Raw genomic sequence first — 23,980 nt, 5'->3', positions numbered from 1 at the left:
ATCTTCCATGTTCCCTCTGTCTTAAGGGTAATATCAAATGCTGTGCCCTGGCTTCTAAGCCATTTATGCTCTGACCCTATGCTTCTCACCACTCCAGAATACACCAAGCTTGTTCCCAACTTAAGAGATGTCCATGCCATCCTTCAGCCTACAGCACTCATCCCATAGATCTTCATGTGGTGGTTTCCTTGTATCATCTGTTTAAGTGACACTTTCTCAGAAAGGGCCTCCTTGACCACCCAACGTAATGTCTAACCTTCCCCCCATTTGCTTTTTCATCATCCTGTTTCACTGTCTTTATAGACCTTGCCCCTATCTGAAGTTATTTATTTTTTTGTCTATTGTCTGTCTCCCCGCAGTAGACCGTGAGTCCTCAGCAACAAAAACCCTTGCCTGTTTTGTTCAGTACCTAGGAGAGTGCCTACCAAAGTAATAATATTTAATTGAATTAATGAAATAATTAATTAATGCTTTACATCTTCAACTGTATCATAGTGGGAGGACAGATAAAATCTTTCAAACTTTTCAGAGAGTGAGATGAGCATACAGGGTCAAAAAGAAAAGGAATATTTTAGACAAAAGTGGGCAGGAGAACGGGTAATTTATATTCTTCTCTGAGGCTGAATCCCCACTAACTAGATAAGAGGAAGTTCTTTTGGTGTGAAAAGAAATTTTACCTTTAATTGAAGAGTGGAGATGAGGTTTAGAATGTACAATAAATTGAAGGGTACTTAGAATCACAGAATCACTAATCTTGGAAGAGACTTCAGAGATCAACTAGATTTCTCCTCTTATTAAATAGATGTAGAAACCAAATCCCAGGTAATCTAAGTTTCTTCCCCAAAGTAATAAAACTGATGGGTGAGAAACCTGAGTTCAACTCCTCTGACTTCAAATCCAGTGTTCTTTAGACCATTATGGAATCCTTTTAATTGCCCATTTACTGCAAACATGATTTTTTTTTTTTGCTCTTGCCTTTTGTTTTCTGGGACTTAAAGACAGAACATAATATTAGACTATGAAATTCCAATTAACACAAGGGTTTGATGCTTAGTTCTTCTAAAACTGTGAAATTTGTGGAGTCTGTATTCGAAAGGAAAGTACAGAAGAGATAGTATATACTAGATAGGAGATGTACAGGCCAAGGCTAGATCAAATTCAGCTGTATTAGAAGTTAGTCTGATTTTTGAATACCTTTTTTAAAAGGTTACATAATTCAAGGGGATATAGGCGGATATGATTTGTTTGACAGTTATATGCTTTTTGCACGTTCTAATTCCAGATTTGCAGGTTCAGATGAACTCACCTTTCTTTTTTTTTTTAGAGAGAGATGGCAATTGGACCTTGTATTTTCTGGTCATATTTTAGAACATAATAAATTTGAGGAAAATATAAATTTTGTCCTTAACCACAAGAATCAAACACCCATAATCTATTGATCATCTTCTTTTTTTTAACATCTTTATTGGAGTATAACTGCTTTACACTGTTGTGTTAGTTTCTGCTTTATAACAAAGTGAATCAGTTATACGTATACATATATCCCCATATCCCCTCCGTCTTGAGCCTCCCTCCCTCCCTCCCTATCCCACCCCTCTAGGTGGTCACAAAGCACTGAGCTGATCTCCCTGTTCTATGCAGCTGCTTCCCACTAGCTATCTATTTTACATTTGGTACTGTATATATGTCGATGCTACTCTCTCACTTTGTCCCAGCTTACCCTTTCCTCTCTCCCTGTCCTCAAGTCCATTTTCTACATCTGTGTCTTTATTGCTGTCCTGCCCCTAGGTTCATCAGAATCATTTGTTTTTTTAGATTCCATATATATGTGTTAGCATACGGTTATTTGTTTTTCTCTTCCTGACTTAGTTCATTCTGTATGACAGACTCTAGGTCCATCCACCTCACTACAAATAACTCAATTTCATTTCCGTTTATGGCTGAGTAATATTCCACTGTATATATGTGCCACATGTTCTTTATCCATTCATCTGTCGATGGACACTTAAGTTGCTTCCATGTCCTGGCTATTGTAAATAGTGCTGCAATGAACATTGGGGTGCATGTGTCTTTTTGAATTATGGTTTTCTCAGGGTATATGCCCAGTAGTGGGATTGCTGGGTCATATGGTAGTTCTATTTTTAGTTTTTTAAGGAACCTCCATACTGTTCTCCATAGTGGCTGTATCAATTTACATTCCCACCAACAGTGCAAGAGGGTTCCCTTTTCTCCACACCCTCTCCAGCATTTATTGTTTGTAGATTTTTTGATGATGGCCATTCTGACTAGTGTGAGGTGATACCTCATTGTGGTTTTCATTTGCATTTCTGACCTAAACAGACATTTCTCTAAAGATATACAGATTGCCAACAAACACATGAAAGAATGCTCAACATCACTGAACTCACCTTTCTATCTTTGATATTGAGGACTCTAAGAGGTGGAATCTAGAAGAGCATGCTAGAAATACACATGTTGGACCCTAAAGCCAGGAGAAAGAAAAAGGAAGGAAGGTGCCAACTTCAAGGCAAAAGTGTTAAAGAAAAAAAAAAAAAGTGGATTTAATGTTTAAAAGGAAGCTGAATTTTCCCCCCTGCTCCAAATAAACACAAAATTGAGCCTGATTTTAAGTAAGTCCTGGGGTCGAATTACCAATATACAAAAGAATAGAAGATCGAGGAACATGTTAAACAACATTATAAGGATATAATTCAATCATATCCCAAATATAGACCATTGAACAGGGCAAGTTATTTTGTTTCCTCACCAAATAAATAACATGGGGGGAAAAAAGAAAAAGAGGGAACTATTATAGATTGAGAAAGACTTAAGAGGCATAGCCCTAAATGTAATGTGTGAATTCTCATTTGGATTCTTATGCAACAAATCAGATGTAAAAAGAAGTTTTTTGAGACAATCAAATAAAAATTGCACTGTCCTGGTAGTAAATGGTATTAAGAAATTAGTGCTAACTGGGATGGATGGGGTAATGAAAATAGTAATGTGACTACGTTAAAAAGCCTTAAAGTACATACAGACTGATTGAATTCATGTCTAGGATTTGCTTTAAAATAAACCAGCAGCAATAAAATGGTACTGGGTTAGATAAAACAAAAATGGTAGACTATTGATCATTGTTGCTGTTGGGTGATGGAAACATGGGAGTTTACTATTAATCTATTACTGTATCTACTTTTTTGTAAGGTTGAAAAGTTTTAGCATTAAAAAGTTTAAAAATTGCAGTAGAGCCTACTCTACAGCTCCAGAGAAACATGCAATGGGACACATACCTCTTTTGCCATTGAAATAGCATAAGGTACTAGAAAACCTAAAACCTGAAGAAGGGTAAGGTTCTGAGGAAAAACATTTGTCAGAGGTGTCAGTCCTAAGAGTTCAGAAATAACCACAACAGTTTTAGATCAGAGCTCTGTGGGGGATGATTCCAAATTGAAACAAAATGTGGGACTCAGGGAAAATTTTCCCTAGCAGGCAATAGTTATAACCTGAAAAATTCCATAGCGAGAGGAATAGCAGTCATTATGATGGTCAGCAGGGTCGGCTCCAAGAGTGAATGACCTGTATAGTCCCCCAGGGCACCATGCTTAGAGGACCCCATGCTTCGTTTATTTTTCTGCTGCCTGTGTCTTGAAATTATAAGTGATTTTTGAACTAGGGGCCCTCACTGTCATTTGCACCTGGTCCACAAATTATGGAGCCAGTCCTGAGAGCCTGGCGGTGAGAGCTAAAACTGCCTTCTTAAAATAGGGGTGAAGGCTGCACCTCTGTTGGAGTTCCAGAAAAACAAGGCTCCAAGGTGAAATGGAAAATTAAAAAGTTGCAAAATGCTGGATGGGTCGGAAGGAAGTGTCAGTGAAGACTAGAAGGCAGAGGCTGTCCCCATTGGAAAGTCTAAATTTCTCAAGAAGACAAGCCAGCTAGGAGGCAGTGTACATTTCTTCCAGAACGACAAACATGGTACCCCATCTGAACACCTGATAGGAGATTTCTCCCAACTTAGTCTAAGTTCACAGATTGTGGACCCTTGACAACTAACACAGAGTGACTGGCATCTGAGCGAGGGTACACCCAGGGATTCTTTTCCTTCTGATGTTTTCTGGCAACAATAATGGAGACCTAGATTGCACAACATAATTGAGTCCATATTCATCATTTGGCTGAAATAACTCTTGTAGGGGCTTGGGGCTATACTTGTGTGTCCAGAATTTTTTGAGTTTGAGTCTACTGCAATGATCATTTTATGGGTCCCACTACCTTCGAGAATCTGGGGAAAAAAGCAGGATCCTTGAAAGATTGAGAGTGGGTTTAATTCAATTCCATGAATGCTGGAAAAGTATAGACAAGCAGCTGCTGAAGATGACAATAGTCAGTGTGCCCTTAAAACTGAATGAGAGCCTTCTGGCTGAAGATGAGAAGCATAAGAAACTGGAAAACTATGAAATCTAGATTGTTTTTTTCTGCTTTAATTTACAAAGGCAAGAATTTTCATTTGGGGACTTTAAATTCTTCCTGGAAATTTAATAATAAGGGAGGGTTTATTTATTTATTTATTTATTTTGTAATTTGTGGATTTTTCTCTTCTTTTGGCTGGCGTTACATTATTTGGAATATCATTTGGGCTCATTGCAAAACCTCTGATGATCCATATTGCACAACACAGTTAAGAATTATGTGCGATGGTAACTAAAACAGAGTCCATCATCGTTCTAAAGGTCAACGTAGCCTTGGAGTTAATTTAATTAATGTGCCGCTCTGTCCCATATCAGAACCTTCTGGGGGGTCCAGTGGGGCACAGGAGGGTACAGAAAGGAGCACCATTGGCATTGCAGGTGGCTTCATGAATGTAGGGTTGTGCTGACAACCTGCTAGTCTCCTGCTCCAAGGGGGCAGATAGACCCTTGGCTGATCATGGGTTTCACTGTTAAGTCTGATGGGTTAAGAGAAAAAAATAAAGGCCAGGAAATAAAGGGAAGCTGGTCTCTCCTGCCCTTCCACATTCTTGCCAAAAGATAAAATAGAAACTTGACTCTTTTTTCAGTATTGAAAGATAGCTTACACCTTTCCTGCCAGTTTCCCTCCCTCAAAGAAGGTTGCAAATGTCTTTTAGGTTTTGACTCAGATGCTTTCTCGACACATCCCCCTCACACCATGTCATAAGTATTGATTTGTTTGTTTCTTGGCCTTCTCTTCTCCTGGAATATAAGCATCAGAAGGGCAAAGCTTGCTTTGTTCATTAACACAAGCTGATTGATAGATAGACAGATCATTGGTCGGTTCATTGATCAATTGATCCAGAACCCTGCATGATACATGGTAGGCACTCAATAGCTATTTGTTGAATGAGTGAATTAGTGACTCCTCTGATTGGTGAGATTGGGGGAAAGTGCTTGTGTATATGATGAGTATCTCAATCCTCTCTGGGCCATCTTTCTGCCAGCTACCCAGCAAACAAGAAGGGTATGGGTTAATATGCAGTAGGTAAGTTCTCCAGGTCAGGACTTCTCCATCCTATGACTCCAGGTGAAAGGTGGAGGTGTGGGGAGGAATCAGTAGATCACTTGACTCTAATTCTTGGATGAAGGAAGAGAAAGCTTTATTTTTCAATTCAGCTTTATCAGCAATAAAGCTAATATTTTTATACCCGTCAGTATTTCTTACCAGTTCCAAGCATAAAAGGTGAAGGGATGGAGAAGGAAATTTCACCACATTTATCAAACATTAAAAACAATAAAGCCAGTTGCCATTAAAAATAAGTGCAAGACTGCTCCATGGATAACAGTATACCTGTAATAATAAACTTAAACATAGTTCAATAATAAACTCCCATTGTTTTAGCGGTAGCCACAAACTGAAAATTTGTTCTAAGTCATCCATTTTAAAAGTAATGTGATAGGTTTCATATCAAATAAATGTCCCTTGAATATCCCTATTTTACCTTTTATTTGCATGAAAGACAATATAAAAGTGTTTTTGTTGCATAAACAAGCTGTTTAATAGAAGGGGCATGGCATTACTGAGTAATTTGGAAAATGTTTACAATTATTTTGATGTGGATTTTTAAAGAGAAAAATTATCCAACTCTTCTTTCTACAAATGGTTTTATCCATCATTCTCCAATTCACTGTGAGCTGTTTCTGACTTGCTTTCCTATGGGCAAGCACGTTATTGTTCATTTGCAACATGTAAAATAGACACGGGCAATCTATTTATCCCTGGGTTTTCTCTCATGGTATCTAGTCCTGAGTTTTGGGCTTTACTTTCTCTGGGGTAAGTTTACAATACTAACTGCAGGTTGAGAATCCTGTATTCAAAATTGGGCTTAAGCAGCCAGTGATTCCAAAGTTCTGTATAATATAACCGTATTGTATTCCCATTTCCCTTCTCTCTCTGTTTCTTTTCTTTTCCTTCCTTCCCTCCCTTCTGCCCCCCGCCCTGCCACATCTTTCTCATTCCATTTTTCAAAGCACTTTCAGATATATAATAAAGTTTATTATTGGTTGCCATTTTAAGGGGTAATCTGAATTTGTAATAAGGAAGTAGGGCCATTATACACTCTGAAATTTCCCTGGTGGGGTAATGGAAAGCCTAACAGGTGGGGGACCCAAGTTAAATCCTGAAATTAATAAGCAGTTTGGCTTGAGATGAATTGCCTCTCTTTTCTTGGTAAGTGAGTAGGATCAGAAGAATACTCAAGTCCCTTATAAATTCTATTTTTGAGCAATTATTTCAAAGGACACAATAAGTTTGCATGAATTTTTTCTTTCGTTCTTTTCCTTCTTTCTAATTTTCTAGCTTCTCTTAAAGAGGTCTTTGAGGCTACTTGATTCAAACCAGCACTGACAGGAGTGAATTGAAAACAAGCAAAACAAAAACTAAAAAACAAACAAACAAAACCCCCCAAAACCACACAGGAGCAGGTGAAATCATTTTATCTAAATTTAGTTATAAGCAGCCTGATATTTAGAAATAGGAAAACATCTCAGATACCTTATTTGAAATACTAAGATAAGGAGGTGGTATTTCAAAGAATACCACCCTAGGGTTTATTCCTAGACCCAAACTGTATTATATGAGAACTTGTGAATTTCATCCAAAATGTACAAAAGTTAGATTAGAACAGTTTGATTGATTTGGTTTGGTTTGGAGCAGTTGCATAATACTTGTCCACTTCAAGTAATGACAGTAAAAACCTAAGCTAGCACCTTGACATTTTTACAAGTCTCCGAACATTGTAACACCCTCACCTCCTGTCCCCCCAGGACTTTTGGTCAGAGGATCTTTCTATTCCAATCTGTGTGAGATTTATATTCTCATGCTGATTTACGTCATTTCATTTTGTTTGCATTTTCAGAGTTTGGGGTACAAAGTTTAAACATTTCTGTTGATTCAAACTTTTCTTAATAAAAGTAAATTCTCAATAACTATACTATGTAATAAGGCAGCCCATCTAATAACACTGTTAAATGCTGAATTAATATTCCCCCTACATCGTTTGTTATTTCCTTACAAAATCATGGCACTCAGAGTTGTTTACAAGGTCAGAGAAATAAACAGTTGAATCGAACCATACATTTAAAAAGAAGCAGTGCAGAAAGCAAAAAAAATACCTTTAGTATCTTGCTCAGGTTCACTCTCTTCTATTAATAGAAACAAAACAAACAAACACAAACAAAAACAACGCATCATGAAAAGGGAAATCTTTGAGCACTGAAACAGCGCTGTAAAGATGAATTCTGTAAAGAATCTGCTTGTTTCTTGTCTCAATGAGAGACAAATGCAATCAAGTGAAACTGCTGACCTTTTAAAAGCAAACTATTAAATGACATAAAATTTCAAATCATTACTTTTAGGCAGTATTACACAGAAAATGAACTACAGCATATCCCAACAACACAGCTCATTCATGCATTTTTATTGCGATGTTGACAATTACCCTTTCTTTCAAGGCCACAGACTGTCTACTCTTCTGATAATAGTAGTAATGATTGTGCTTCTCCTTGTCAGCGTGGCTTCTCCACTTACGAGGCCCTGCTGTGAAGTCAGTGATGTTGAATCTGGGATCTCAGCTATCATTTCTATGGTAATAGACCCATGTTGTGGTAAACAGAGGATTAGGGGGTGTCTGCAGAACAGAGCCTACAACCAACAGAGATTCTCTCCTCTGTATCAATTCCTAGAGGCTGCTCAGAGAGCAGAGAGGAGCAAGTCATTCTCTTTCAGGAAAAAACCAGTAAAGCAAGCTACAAAGAAAAATATAAAAATATCCAAATTGGGTATACGGAATTGAGAATTTTTAGAATTTTAAAAATCCTAGAAAAGAGACAGCCACCAAATTAATTGTTCCAAAATGTTTAATACAACCATATCAGATGTAGAGCCCACATGAGGCTCTACTTTTCTATCATGAAGATTTATTTTTCATGTCAATTTAGACCTTTCTTTGTTTTTTAAAAAATATTTTAATTTTATTGGAGTATAGTTAGAATAGACCTTTCTTTGAATTAATGATAAGCCAAGTACAATATTTGTTTTTAGTATAAAATGGCAATGCTATTGTTAACTACTTTTAATGATAAGAATACATTGGTATAATTCTTTACAGATTATGGAGGCTTTCACACACATTGTACATTATCTCACTTAACCCTCACCATATCTCTGTGATTGTACATGACTGATATTATTCAGCCCATGTTCCAGACAAGGAATGTGAGACTCACAGATGTGCTGCAGATGCAGAGCCAGAAATGCCACTCCAACTTCCAGACACCAAATCTTCTGTTCTAACCTAACATCACAGTGAGAAGCCCTCATTTTGGTAATTAATACCCAATACTCTTAAATTTAAGTGAACTTATAATTTCCCAGTTAGATTTTACTCTGAACTTTCCCTACCTCCACCAATCAAGTCCGTGGCACATTCTTATTTTATTCTTTTAAGTATCAAGGTCATGTTGGCTAAAAATGAGTTTTTTTCCAAGCTAAAAACTGGTCATCTGGACACTTGAAAACTGCGGAGATTCCCTGTTTGCCACACAGACCTTAATCAGAAGAAATAAATAAAGGTCCATAGTTGGACCAGATTGGACCTGAAAAATTATATTTGAATGCCTTTGGGCTGCACATATCTTTCTAGTTCGTCAGCACAATTGTGCTTATTTCTAAGCTTAGAAAACACCCCCCCTTTTTTTTTCCACCAGCCAAATAACTATTTATGAGTGCCTGAGATGGGCAAGAGACTTCTCTGGGAATATTAAGTGTCTTTATTATCTGGCTGCTATATCTCCAAAATTTTGTTCCACTAAAGTTGAAGGGCCTTAGTAAGTTTTGAGAACTTTATTTACTCATCTCTTACACTACTCTCGCTAGGATTCTAGAGCAAGTACAGGTAAATCCTCAGTCTCCTTTTAATTTTACACCGTGATCTTTTACTGGGCTGTATTTTAAAGTAGACTCTGAGGGCAATGCTGATTTTCCTTTGCCATCTTTCACCTTGTTGTTACTATTGTTATTATTGTTCATTTTACTTGATTTGTTTGGAATTGGAAGCAGTTTTGAACTAATGCACCCATTTCATCCACTCCAGATATGTAGAACCAACTCGGAAGATGAAAGAATGTCTAAGATTTGCCATTTTCCTAGGAGGAGGTCTGGAAGTTCCACCAGAAATTATACTTTCGTATATAGACTCTCAAAGTTTTTTTCTACACACAAATGCAAATATACATCTTTATAGATACATATTTACATATGCTTAGGTATTAATATTCACATTCACACACATGCGCACACAATTGAGGTTACTTTACATTAGAGACAAATATGCAAGAATACCTGCAAACTATTTAAGGTTGAGTACAAGCATTCAGTGTATGAGATTGTTATTTCAAGGTCAAACTGTAGTCCTAGTTTTTCCGTGTATCCTGCTTGCCTAGCCTACCACGATCCCTCTTGTCTCCTAAACTGATTGCTTTACCTCTTATCAATTTTTACATATTCCGTTTCATGGTCTTTATTCTCACTTAATTGTTAAATTTTCATTTAATTGCCTTATTGTGTACTGCATCAGTCTTGTCTTCCAATGTGATTTGTAATCTTCTTTGGGGGGTGGGGAGTAGGGCGTGGAGGAGGGAGCAGCATAGCATACTTTGCTTTTGCCGTCTTTTTTCCCCCTAAAGTCCAGCACAGTCTCTTGTAGAGAAAGGAAATTCTTTAAAAAAGAGTTGGATAGTGATTCATTTTCCACCTCTGCTTTCTTGGGATTGTTCAGTAGGACATTTAGAACAGAGAATCTGAGACTTCTCATATTGGAATAATCTGAGATAAAATCAACATCCAAGTTAAAGAGGATATCCATCATTTTCTTGAATACTTTGGTTTATGAGGAGCTCAGCATTATCATATCAACCCATTTTAAACAACTACGTTTTAAAAATATATGCATATATATTCTAAATCAAACTAAAATCAGTCTCCTTATAATCAACCCCCTGCCAAGACCTAGTTCCTACTTCTATCCACTGGACAAAAATGAAAAAAAAAAATCCATCAAATATTTTCATTTTTCCAAGCTTGCTAGCCCCAGTTTACCATCCTGACTGCTCACTTTTTTTTTTTTTTTTTTTTTTTTTTTGCAGTACGCAGGCCTCTCACTGTTGTGGCCTCTCCCGTTGCGGAGCACAGGCTCCGGACGCACAGGCTCAGTGGCCATGGCTCACGGGCCCAGCCGCTCCGCAGCATGTGGGATCTTCCCAGACCGGGGCACGAACCCGTGTCCCCTGCACCGGCAGGTGGATTCTCAACCACTGCGCCACCAGGGAAGCCCCTGACTGCTCACTTTTGAACCACCTCTTATCTTTCCCTCTTTTCGTAATTTATCCTCTTATCTTGTGGTACCAGGAACTAAAACTAACATACACCTAGAGTCTCACAAATTCAAAGAAGAGCGAGACTCTTTCTAAATACTCTACCTCTATGAATCTAAATTTGCATAAGATTTTATTTGCATTCATATAATAAAACAGGTCATTGGTTCCACTGAAAGTCCTGAATACCCAATACTCACTTCTATATTTGCTTTTATTAAGGTCTATCTCCCCAATTTTGAATACGTGTGTGTGTGTGAGAGTGAGTAAATATGATTTGATTCTAAGGTCAATTAACTTTTTCCTACTCAGTTCACCGTATTAGTTGTTGGAAGAAGAAGTTTGGGGGGGAAATGTATTGTTATATAGAAGGAGGGAATGCCATCAAGGTTCTCTGGTGGAAATAAAAGGAATATATTTAGTTAAATAATACTGGTCATGTAGATCTTGTAGAAAGAAAGAAATGAAACCAGAAGAGAGAACAGGCAGACCTGTGAGACGGTTTCCATTCTTTTGACTGTTAAGAGTGAGGAAAGCCAAGAAGATAATAGGAATTTGGCTATCTAGAGTTGAAGTCTCAATGGAGGCTGAAATAGCACATTCTTTACTCTTTGTAGGATGGCATCATTTATAATTTTCTTCTTAGGCAATATCTTAAGGAAATCTCTGGTACTCTAAGAATACCATTCTAGGGCTTTTTCTAAGGACATACTCAGAAATTGGGAAATCAAAATCATATTACTAGAATTGTTTCCTTACAGTTATATATAATACCCTTAAAACAAACCAGGCAAGTGGATCTGGGTTTGAGTCCTCACTCTACTGCTTATTAGCTGTTTGATCTGTGATATTGCTCAACTTCTTTGAACTTCAGCTTCTTCATGCAGAAAATGTAGGTATTGACTCCCAACTCAGAACTATGAAGAAGATTAAGTGAAATGATTTGTACAAACAAGTTAATACAGCAACTAAGACACAGCTAGAAGGTACTGAGGGCTAATTTTGAAGCCATGTCTTCTAGCTCTTTCTTTCTTGCTTGCTTGCTATTTCTATCTCTATGGTATCTTCCTGACTGATGAAAGCTGTTCTTCCAACTGACTTCAGAGGTAGAAGGTTATTTTATTTTATCTTGTCTTTAAATTTCAATCTGCCTTAGCTGGCTGCATCCCAGATATTGATCATGTTGAATAGCCTCTTTGTAGGTGTTAAAAACCTGTGCTTAAATCCATTCCTCAATTATCTGAGAAGAATCACTCTAGAAAGAGAAATCCATTCTTCAGGCCCTATTATTAAAACATAGATGCTAATCAATATTAGATTATTTGAATCCATTCTTAAATAGGCTACATTTGTCTCATATAGCATTGTATTTTAAGAATTATTGAGTCAGAGATGCCTGTTAGTAGACAACCATCACAAAGAACAAAAAAGGTCATTTTAATTATTAATTTTATACTTAAAAAAAATGGCTCAGGGGTGGTTGAAAAGAAATCACAGGGAGGCTCTGTGGTACTTTGTTTCTGAACAGATTCTTCTTTTGTTTTCCAATCATTAAAAGAAAACCTGACAATAGTAATGATAAACCTAAGTAAATACCTGGTTTTCCTTTCCTGACTTCTTGGTGGCTAAAGCAAAGAAACCCGATCCTGGTGTGCTGCCACTGTTTACATTTCTGTCCCCTTTGAAGCAGAGCAATGCATAAAGAGGTTTATCCACTGTGGCTCCATCTCTGAAGGGATGGGAGCGCAAGTTCCTTTAGAAAAACATACATGGTACCCTCACACACTTTGACTCTCTCCTCCAAGTCAGGCTGGCCTGCCTCTGTGACATTTCAATTCTCTAAAGTGGCTTGGATTGGGAACATTTCTGTGGCCGTTGAGATAATAACATTTTCCTAGCTTGTAAATATGGATGGTGAATAATGACTGTGAGTAAGACATGTTTACCAAGGAAATCAGACAAGAGCCACACAAAGTTAACTTGTTTTGATTTCAGTCCTCGTAGCTAGAGCAACTATTAGGAATATTTTTGTTAAAAATGGTTCTGAAAGTACATTACAAGTTTAACTGTAAGTCAAAAGTTGAATTTCGGTTCTGATTCACTTCTTTCATTCTTAAAAAAATTATCTTCTGGTTTTAATGGGAGGAGATGCTAAACAGCTTGATGATGAGGACGGAAGTCGTTATTAGTTTGCCCTTTCAAAAGATTTTTATTTGGGACTAATTTTAGATTTACAGAAGATGTAAAGGAAGCATACGAAAGTTCCCAGGTACTCTTCACTCGGTTTCCTCCAATGTTAACACTGTATATAACTACAGTATATTTATCAAAATCTTCGTTTACTTTTAAATGACATTTTGACCTAATTGCATGAAAAGGAAGATACCTGAGCTCTGACAGTAGTCAAAGAAGCTGAAGTTTAGTAAGAACCAGCATTTTCAAATTACTTATTTATTTTTTAGCTGACCAGAAATTTTAGCTGGGAAAAGAAACAGGAGTCACAACCTTAATCTTAAGTGACACTGTAATATCCCGGTTGTCTAAAGTGGCTTGGCTTGGGAACATTTCGGTAGCCTTCGAGATGGGATTCTGTATGTTCCAATAGGACCATAGATAGGCCTCCAAACTGTAGGGTCCCATGCTGATGAGATGGTAGATATGCACTCATTTTTAAATGATGTCCAAGAAAGATAGCATAGACTATAAACTCAAATAGCTTGTGAGTCAAATTGCAGCTCCTTCTGGTCTTCATAGCGCCTCCAATAGATACTATCCCAAGCTCTTTAGTCCATCTTTGACTCCCTGGTTAGGGGTCAGTGTGCCTGGCTAGCATGATAAGTCTGCCTTTTCCCCTCCCTCACTGAGATATGATCTGTACCATGAGCTGCCATTCATCCATCAAAGAAAGCCCTGTGGGACCTCACCTCTCTGAAGCTTTCCCTGACCTTTCACTGTTTCCCCTGTCCTGTGTATGTATCCTGCCCAAACTTCTATCATTGCAAATACATTGAACTTTAATTACTCTAATTACTTGCTTGCATGTTCACCTTCCTCACTAAATATGAAAACTTTTCAAGAAATGAACCATGTCTTATTTATCTCTGTAACCTTGGATTTATCTCACTACATGGAATATAGTAGGCACTCAACAAATGAATAAATTTGAAGCTATCCTAATACTAATGGTGAATAAGCTAAGTTTCTTCTTAAATTTTTAAGCTTCATCTGGAATAAAGACATTCCAGGTAGAAATCCTTAAATCAATGTTTCGCAAAGTGTAGTTCATAGACTACCTATGTAAGGATCATTTGGGAGATTGTTAAAAGGCCTTAACAGAGACGCATCAGATCTGAGTCCCTGGGGAATGCAAACTAGAGCTATGCCTTTAAATAAGATCTGATGTGCACTGATGCTTGGAAACCACTACCTTGGAGGAAGAGTTCCATTAGTCCATCAGCTTTGTTATTTCCATCTCCTTTCATAGAGAATTTTGAAGTGAGTCTACTCAATGATGTGACAGTAAATTAAATGAAATAACAACACATTAGTTTTAAGAAAAGGAGGCCTCTTGTTGGTTTAGTGTAACAGATACTATGACTAAGCTTCAAACTGAATTCTGAGATACATGCAAGCTAGAGCAAAAAATAAAATAAAATAAAGTACATAGTTCTCGCTACAGGAAGGAGTGCAAAATGGTCTCAAGAGAGACCATTGTTTTCTTCCCAGGCACTAAATTTTTAAAGCAATTTCTCATTTAAGATGTTTTGCAGAGCGGTGAGTGATGGAATGATCAATATTTTCAACAAGATTTTTGGCAAACAGCTATTTCTGTAGTGAATAAAATATGATGTAAGCTTGGGGTATGCACTAAGGTTGCCTCGACTTTCCTGTTTTTATACTTTTTTGTGGGGAACAGTTTGATTCTAAACAGCCCATTTCTAGTTTGCCAGTAAAGGCACATCTTCATACAGCTCCTTAGATAAGCATCCTTATATCACTTGTCACAATGGGGCCAAACCAAAGTTATAATCTCTAACAAGTACCAAGAATGTAGGGACAAAGCATTGCTGATTGAGGGTCGATTTATGTTCTTTGGAAGCAAGAGAAGCAGTTGGTAATGTTGACATTCTATTTATGAAATTTGAGAAGCCGAACCAGCAATATTCTCTGGATAGAAGTCATCCAGCTTCATAACAATGTAAAAAACAGACAACAATACCAACAACAGCCAGTATTTATCAAAGAGCTACCATGTAGACACTGTATATATGCTATCTCAGCCCCTTTTAAGAACTCTATGTTCCAAGTCATATTGCCCCCATTTCACAAAGGGGAAATAGACTTGCAGAGGTTAAGTAAATTATCCAATCTCACGTAATTAGTAAGTGGCAGAGTACTGATCTATGTAACATAAACATAGAAGAAGAAAAGACTCAAGAATGGGGTAATGAAAGATGTCCTGGTCTAGGGGTTAAGACATCCAAGCTCTTGGATAACTTAGGCAAAGTAATCATTTTTCTGGTCTCAAGTTTCCTTATCTGAAGACTAAGGGATTGAGCTATAACTTCTAGGGCTCATTTCAGATTTTAAAGCCGATGGTTACTCTTCTGATAGAACCAAAGTTAATAAAACATCAACTCTATTCTAAATAAAAATTTAGTTTTTGCATTGAACTTTATTGCTTCTACCTCAAGGATAAAGACGACACATGGAGTAAAGAGCTGTAAACGTCTTTCCAGTTGCTTAAGTCGTTGCTTTCATTGTACTGAAGTTACTTCAGTTCTAGAACTAATATTGATAACTATTATTTGAGTGATTCCTCTGTTCCAAGCACTCTTCTAAGAGCTTTAAACATGGTATTGAGGTTTATCCTTTTTCAACTTATGAGATAGGAAGTATTATTCACCTTATTTTACAGGTAGGGAAACTGAGGCACTAAGAAACGAAGTAACTGACCTGAAGTTAACATAAGTAGTAAGTGGTGGAGCCACGGTTTGAATTTAAGCAGTTGACTCTAGTCTCTGGAGCCCAGGCAGTTTTCTCAAAAATCTGGAGCCCATGTTATTAGCCAGTACGTTAAGTTCCTTCCAAACATCATGCCTTGTATAGTTTATCATTGGTGGAAATAAATATACTAATTAAAAATTGAAAGTCACATATTGGATCTCTGAAGGAAACAGGTGAATGTATTATTTGAATTCCATATTGCCATAGAGTCCTGACAGCTTTCTGTGATACCTTTGCATGATTCAAAATAGTTACATTTTGAAATTAAGCCCAGTGATGACATGGTCTTGTATGTATGGTCTCATACAGCACCTGGTGTATTGCTCAAGGAAACTTTGTTGGATGAATTAATGCATTAAAGAGAAAGAATTTTTCATTTTTTTGGTGAATGTATGTTTGAACTTGTACATCTCATTTTAATACCTAAACAATGAAAATAAAAGCTTACTCCAACTAGAGGATGCATATTTTAGGTCCCAATAACTTTTCATTTCAAATGATATAATGTCAACATTGTATCAATTTGATTATCTTAAATAATTGAAGACAAATCTTTGAAGCACATTTTCTTTTCTTAAAAGCGATTCAAGAGGGCCTAACTGAGAGCCTTGAAGTATTATATGTTCAGTGCATAATCATTATATAACTATTTTTTGTCCTTAGAGAACTTTACTGACAACTCTTCAACTAAAGGACCACTTTACCATTGTTTCTCAAAAGCACTACAGAACTTTCTAGATGAGAATGCAGCATAATCTCCCCTAAAGTTGAAATCAATGGGTCAAACCCTTCTTTTAGAGCATGCACCCTATTAATCATGCAGATTTAATTTTCCCCATGATAGCCCCCCGAGTTATCGAAGATTTATGCCTGTTTCTTTTCTTTGGTTTTTAAATACACAGTGTACTCATGACAGCAAATCAAAGCTGTTAGTGGCATCAGGCGGGTAGAATTGATGCCGGGAACAGGGCCACTGCAAATTTTATTAAGACTGCAATCACTGAGAGCACAGCACACATTGGGGGTTTAAATACCTCTCTCTGTGGCATTTGTCATATTAAGAGCTGCAGCATAAACAAAGGAAAAAGCAAATCAAATGTATGTAAACATTTCTAGATACAGTAAGGAAGTCTGATCTCTAGGAAAGAAGACAGCCAGAAGTCTAACATTTTTGAAAACAGTTCTGATCTCTTAGAGTTAGATCTCTTGCCATTTGCCTCTGGGACATCCTATGTGTGTATTTGTTTTGGGCTTTTAGAGTTCTACTTATATACTGTGTATGTTTGCCAAAAATCTTCAACAACAACAACAAAAACCTCCAATAGACCAGGTCATCCCTAAGGATACATGGTGAAGCTTTTCAGGTTGCAGAGGAAGGGACTGACAGCAATAAAGTGCCCTGTTCAGTGCTGGGAAACTCTTGCTCTGGAGCCAATTAAGTTTGCCAAATGGCTCATCTTCCCTCCTCCTCACTCCCCAAAATGCCTCTCCCAAGTGTGGAGACATGGGTCTATTTTTGAGGCCCCCTGCAAATAAGGAGTTGTTTAAACATTAGAGGAGCCTACTGTAACCCTCTATATAGAAGGGTTCTGTTCTCTTCTTGGTCTGCTTCTAGGGCTCTCACTTGCAGCTTTATACTGATGCCAAGCCACCTCTTCCCACTGGTGATCACTGACTGAAAACCCTTGGTTCTAGCCTCTCTTCTGCCTAATCTTTTCCTTAATGGCTTAAAGCTCCAAGAAGAAACAAGGCAACAATAGAAAATGCAATTAGCAGGGAGCCCAATCCATTCCAACATCCATCTATTTTAATTTGGGTCTCAAGTATTCTACACTCAACCAGTTTCTATACACAAAGCAGGATTCGTCTGAATGTGACATTCACAGAACGTATAAGATCCGCCCTCGCTCCAAATAAATAAATCATTTCATTAATAATTAAGGCAAAGGATATAAGGGAAGTATAAGGGAAATATGTAAGAATATAAGAGAAATATAAGAAAATTAGATATTTGTAGTTTTTTTTAATGGATCCTTTCCAATGATTAAAAAACTCAGAACAATGTTCTTTCTGGCTACAAAAAGAGTAATTACATTATCGTATTAGAAGTGTTTAATTTCTGTGGTGTAGTGGTTATGAAACATTTTTTAAGGGAGAATATCCCTCTCGTCAAAATTGGAAAAGTAAAATAAGAATCTGGTACTTCAGAGGTCATTCAAAGCCTCCCCTGATGGCAGCCTCTCCTTGAAAACTTCAGCTCTACCACTCAGATCATCACACTCCATGGTGGTATCGCCCTGCCACTGAGTGCTCTGGAGTACTGAGTACTTCGGAGTACTCAGGAGAAAACTGTTTCAGTTAAAGACACATAGGAGAAACAGTAGGGATCATTCTTTGGATGCGCACATGCCTAAGGTAGAACATGAAATAGAATGGAGAAAGAGACAACGCTGTCCCTTGACTTAGAAGAGAATTCCTTCCATAGGTCCCTGAGAAGTCACCTTGTCTCTTTTCAACCAAACAAAACGAATGCAGCAAGTCTCATTGTTCAGGGCTGGCAGGGGGAGGGGGGGCTACATAGAATTATGCTGCTGAAAATGATGTTTTTACCTCTGTGAGGAACTAATTAAAAGAAATGATCTCAAACAGAAGGATCATTTCTAGTTAAATATAAGGAAATCTTTCTGAGCCAATATGATTGATTTATCTTTGTTTTATAATTGTATATTCATTCTCATATCTGGAGACAGCTAAGGAACCATCTTAGCTAGGGGGCAGAAGCCACAAACAAGGTATGATTGCCTTTAAGCTGGGTAAGACAAATCTCAATTTCAGATATATTAAAATGTATAATAAAGAAACAAAAAATTAGCCAATGCTTGTTGTAAGAAATCAATGACTGTGAGATTCACTCCAAATATGGTAAAATATTTAAAAATGAACATTTAGAAAATGAAATTTTCTATGAAATATGACATACAGATTTCTCTGGCCCTCATTTATCCTGCCATGAGGCCTATCCTAAAGCCTACTGTCACAGAGGTACCCGAGAGAGGGGTTAACATTTCCAGAGGGAGAGCCTCCATATTTGTGAGACTGACAGCTCTTTTCTGCATTCCAGGTCACTATGGAATTTGGGAAACCAGAGATTTCCCTGCCAATGGCAAATCAGTATAGCTATATAGTTCTCACCCAGGAGTGCTTCACTTTTCTATGTGAACTTACTGTTATTTTACTTTATGAGTCAATAACACCTAACCAAGTGTAGAAAATATTCATTGAGAAATCAGAACCCATATGGAATTTTAGTTTGGATCCTCCAAGCTACTACAGAATCATATATTCCAGGTTTCTGCCCATAATCAAGAAAGAAGAGTCAAACGAGGAGAGTTCACCAGTAGCTGCCACTCTCTGAACCTTTTCACTTCCCACTCCATCTAAGTGGCTCCCTTACTTCCTCAACTTACTGTCTTTACGGGTTAATTCCCTCCCTAAGGAAATGGCAGCTTCCGTGTTCTGTTTATCATGATCCCACCCTGAACATTCTTCAGCCAATAGGCAAGAGTTGTGAATATCTAATCAACACAGAGATCGATTGCCTTTGACAAAACTTTTCCCATCCCTGAGTTTGTTCTAGAGCAGAATGGAGCAACAGAGCTACAAAAATAATATGTAAAACCAATGAACAGAAAGGTTGATGTCACTTGATTAAAATAGTATAATATTTGGAAGAAGTCACTTTTTCCAAAGCATAAATACAAGCATTAATTCTTCCTCATTATAAAGGTCTCTTTATAAAAGTTCAGAAATTAGAAAGCTATATAAAGTATATGATGGAAGGTTACCAACCCCCCCCCATGTAATTCTATATGCAGAGATGATGACTATTAACAATTTGGCATTTATACTCCAGTGTATAATATATAACATACTGTTCTTTAACTTACTTTTCCACTTATGAACACATTAATATTTCTAATGGGTTAATACTTCTAAAGAAATAGGATATTGCCTTGCACATGGTAAGCACTATGTAAGTATTAATTAAATTACTACTAATAAAAGCAGCAAATATATCATGCTTACTGTGTGCCAGTATTAATTCATGTAATCATTGCAAAAACCTAAAAGGTAGGTCCTATTTTTACCCCTGTTTTAGAGATGAGGAAAATGAGATTCAGAGACAGGAAACAGACCCAAGTCACATATATGGTGGAAAGTCTTAGAAATTAATACATATAGATCGATCTCATCCTTTTTAATGGTCACATGGAATTTCATCACATATTATGTCAGTCTCCTATTGATGCAAATTTAAATTATTTTTAAAAATTTACTATTATAAACAACTTTGTGATAATCTTGAGTATATACTTCTGTAAATAATTCCCTTAGAAAAATTTTTAGAAGTTAAATTATTGAGACAAATCGATTCACATTTTAAAGTTTGATGGTTATTAAAAACAAAAAACAAAAAACATATCCACTAGGCTACACTAAATTATAAGAATAATTGCAGTTGCTGGTTTCCCACACCCTGTCTATTGTTGTTATTCTAATTGATGTTCTTTGTAAGTAATCTGTCTTTTCTTTAATAATTAACATCACCTTTTTGTCTTTGGTTCATTATGTGTTTGGTTCATTATAATGTGTCTGGGTGTGCAAGTATTTCTATATCTGCTCTTTATTTTTACTATTGGGATTTGGTGTACATCTTGTACTTGAAGATCTAAGTTTTCATCAGTTTTGGCAAGTTCTCAGGCATCATGCTTTTGAGTATAGCTTCTCTTATATTTCTCTATTCTCTCTTTCTATAATTTACATCCTTAGTTATTTCTTTTTTTATCCTTAATTATTTCTTAAATTCAATTTCATCTTTCCCATCTCTCTGCACTGAATTCTTAATTCTGAAGAGCTGACTTCTAATGTGTGAATAATCTCTTTATCTCTAATATACCATTATTCAACCACTGAATTTTAATTTTAACCATTATATTTTTCATTTGTTAAAATTATATTTAATTCTTTATCAGAACTGTCTCTCTTCTTCCTAATGTATTTTACTTTTTTGTTGTTCCTCCTTTTGTGTCTTTAGTTTAAACATATTTATTTTAGAATATCTATTATATTGTGTTGTTAATCGAATTTCCTGGGGTTTAAATCACTTTGTATATTGTGTCAGCTAATTCTCACTCAAGGCGGGTTGTTTCCTGTGGATGCGATAATTTTGTATTGTGAACTCATCCTCAGTGTGGCTTTACCTATGAAAACCCTATGTAACCTGTGTAAGGTGTTTCTTTTTTCAGCTTTTTTGTTGTTAAATTTTTGACCAGGGACTAATTTTTAAACTTTTTCTTTTAAAGTATGGTTTATTTACAATATTGTATTAGTTTCAGGTGTACAGCAAAGTGATTCAGTTTTTTTTCAGATTATATTTCATTACAGGTTATTACAAGATATTGAATATAATTCCCTGTGCTATACAGTGAATCCTTGTTGCTTATCTATTTTATGTATTTTTTTGTATCTGTTAATCCCATATTCCTAATTTGTCCCTCCCTCTCCTTTTTGGTAACCATAAGTTTGCTTTCTGTGTCTGTGAATCTGTTTCTGTTGTGTATGTAGATTGATTTGTATTATTTTTTAGATTCCACATATGTCTTTCCACATATTTGTCTTTCTCTGAATGATTTACTTCACTAAGTATAATATCATCTAGGCCTACGCATGTTGCTGCAAATGACAATATTTCACTTTTTTTATAGCCAGGTAATGTTCCATTTTATATATACCACATCTTCTTAAGCCAGTCATTTGTTTATGGGCACTTGGGTTGTTTCCATGTCTTGGCTATTGTAAATAGTGCTGGATTGGGGTGCACACATCTTTTTGAATTAGAGTTTTCATTTTTTCTGGATATATGCCCAGAAATGCGATTGCTGGATCATATGGTAGCTCTATTTTTAGTTTTTTAAGGAACCTTCATACTGTCTTCCATAGTGGCTGTATCAATTTACATTCCCACCAACAGTGTAGGAGGGTTCCCTTTTCTTCACACCCTCTCTAATTTATTATTTGTAGACTTTCTGATAATAGACATTCTGACCAGTATGAAGTGATACCTCATTTTGGTTTTGATTTGCATTTCTCTATTAATTAGCAATATTGAGCATCTTTTCATGTGCCTGTTGGCCATCTCTATGTCTTTTTTGGAAGACCTGGGATTAATTTTTATGTTAATTTCTCCAACTGGGGATTCCCAGACTGGCTGTGTGGGCAGCATGAATTCAAAACCAAATCTAATTGAGATACAGTCCTGAGTATTGGCTATTCATTCATAAGAACACTTGTTTTTTCTTCTTATGAAGAGAAAGACAAGCCTCTGTGTTGTCTTTCTATGCCAAAGGGTAGCATTTTTCTGGCCTATCTTTCCACTTCAGTGGTTCTCAGCTTTATACAAGGGTATCAGCACTAACTTCCACTTCACAGGGACCCAAGACCTTGACTTTTTCCCTTTAAGAGTCTTAAAACCAATCTTCTACATTATAGAAATGGGCACTTGTCTCATTACGTGGAGGACAATGCCCAACCAGCTCATGATCTTACTGCTCTGCTTTTCCAATTTCTATTCATTCCTGACTTCTGAATATTTACATTTTTTCCTTATGAGTTATACAACTAACCTGGCATTTCTGGCTGTTTGTAGTAGGAAGATTTTCATATTATCTTGTGGGCCGTGTTGCTGGAGTTCTAAGTGTTTAATCTCAGGTTTGTGTATTTAGTACATAAAGATTCCATTAGTCATCATTTCAAGCATTCTCTTACAATATTCACAAATCCTTTGCCCTCTTTTCTTTCCTGGCAAAACTCCAATGCTTATATCTTGCCTTTGGATTTGGCTTCCTACTTATTCCAACTTATACCTGTACTGCTGAGCAACCCTGCGGGAAAACCTGTAATGAAGCAAATTGATGCCACTCTGTATTCATAGTCCTGTTCTCTTCTAAAATCTGAATGTTGCCCAGCAAGCCTAGTTTCCCTGTGAGTCATGTCCCCCATTCCCCACAGCTATTTTAAAACCTTTCCACTCTCCTCATCCCTCTGCCCCCCTTTACAGAAGATAACCTTACTTCCTACTTCCTAGAGGAAATAAAGCCCATCAGGACAGAGCTTTCTCAAATTCCATCTGCCCAACTAATGAACTCATTTATACTGGCATACACCTCTTTTCTCCTTCTTCCTATTACAAGGAAGGAAGTTTCTTCTTCCTGTCTAAGTAATCATATAATTGACCACTGAAGCTGGGATATTTTTGAAAGTAAAAGAAGGACTCTATTAATAATTATTCCAGGACAACAGGTGTAAACCAGAACTGTCCTGGGAAAACTGGGACATGCGGTCACCCCCTATATAAAGTTTATTGCTGAATACATCTCTTTTGCCTTCCCAAGCACCACAGTCCCTTGAACATTCCACCTCTCTCCTGTATATTCAAATTTTCCTTCTCTCTGGGTTCCTTCTCGTTAATATTTTAACACTGTCCATGTTTTTCTCTTAAACATTTCAATCTTTTAAAAAGAGAAATCGTGCAAAACCACACTTCCTATGTGCCAAAGATGCCTCCAACTACTGCTAACTTTTTTGACTCATCCCTTTTCTCTGCCAAATTTATCGAAAAAAATTGTCTACATACACTGTCTCTCTTTTTTCAGTTCCTGTTCTCCTTCATTCACAGAATTCTGGCTTCTTCCCCATCCCCATTCTGACATTACTCTTGACAATGTCACACATGATTCTCTCATTTTTTAATAGAACACACAGTATTTAGTGTTACCCCATTTCTTAGGTGCCTCTATCTGTGCAGCCTTGAGTGAATTAGTTATCCTCTGTGTTCCTCAGTTTCCTAAAATGGTACAATTATAGGCCCTCCCTCAGTGACTGTTAGTGAAAATTAAAATAAAATAATACTTGTAAAGCATTTAGGATTTTAAAATGTTAGCCATCCCGAATTGCTCATCCTTTTCAAAAAACATCCATATTTGGTCATGGTTGAGTTAGATGGTTCCATCAGTAATTTTGCATGCCACTGT

General features: G+C 36.8%; 1 protein-coding gene across 6 annotated transcripts in view; it reads right to left on the bottom strand.

Annotated features, from left to right (window-relative positions):
- The window catches only part of MUSK (muscle associated receptor tyrosine kinase), a gene marked incomplete at its 5' end in the record, with an annotated part of 88,343 nt that overhangs the window by 37,142 nt on the left and 27,221 nt on the right, over positions 1–23,980 (bottom strand). For 3 of the 6 annotated variants that reach the window (XM_082630440.1, XM_082630438.1, XM_082630436.1), the window contains one exon: positions 7,626–7,655. The exons of the other annotated variants lie outside the window; for them this stretch is intronic. In XM_082630440.1, coding sequence (XP_082486566.1) covers positions 7,626–7,655 — 30 coding nt within the window. The remainder of the gene's footprint in view (positions 1–7,625; positions 7,656–23,980) is intronic. 6 annotated transcript variants of the gene reach the window in all.

Source organism: Mesoplodon mirus (genome assembly GCF_964341445.2).
Source record: "Mesoplodon mirus genome assembly, chromosome: 1".
Classification (NCBI taxonomy): Eukaryota; Metazoa; Chordata; class Mammalia; order Artiodactyla; family Ziphiidae; genus Mesoplodon; species Mesoplodon mirus.
The sequence above is the reverse complement of the archived record's forward strand: the minus strand, read 5'-3'. Positions and strand labels throughout refer to the sequence as shown.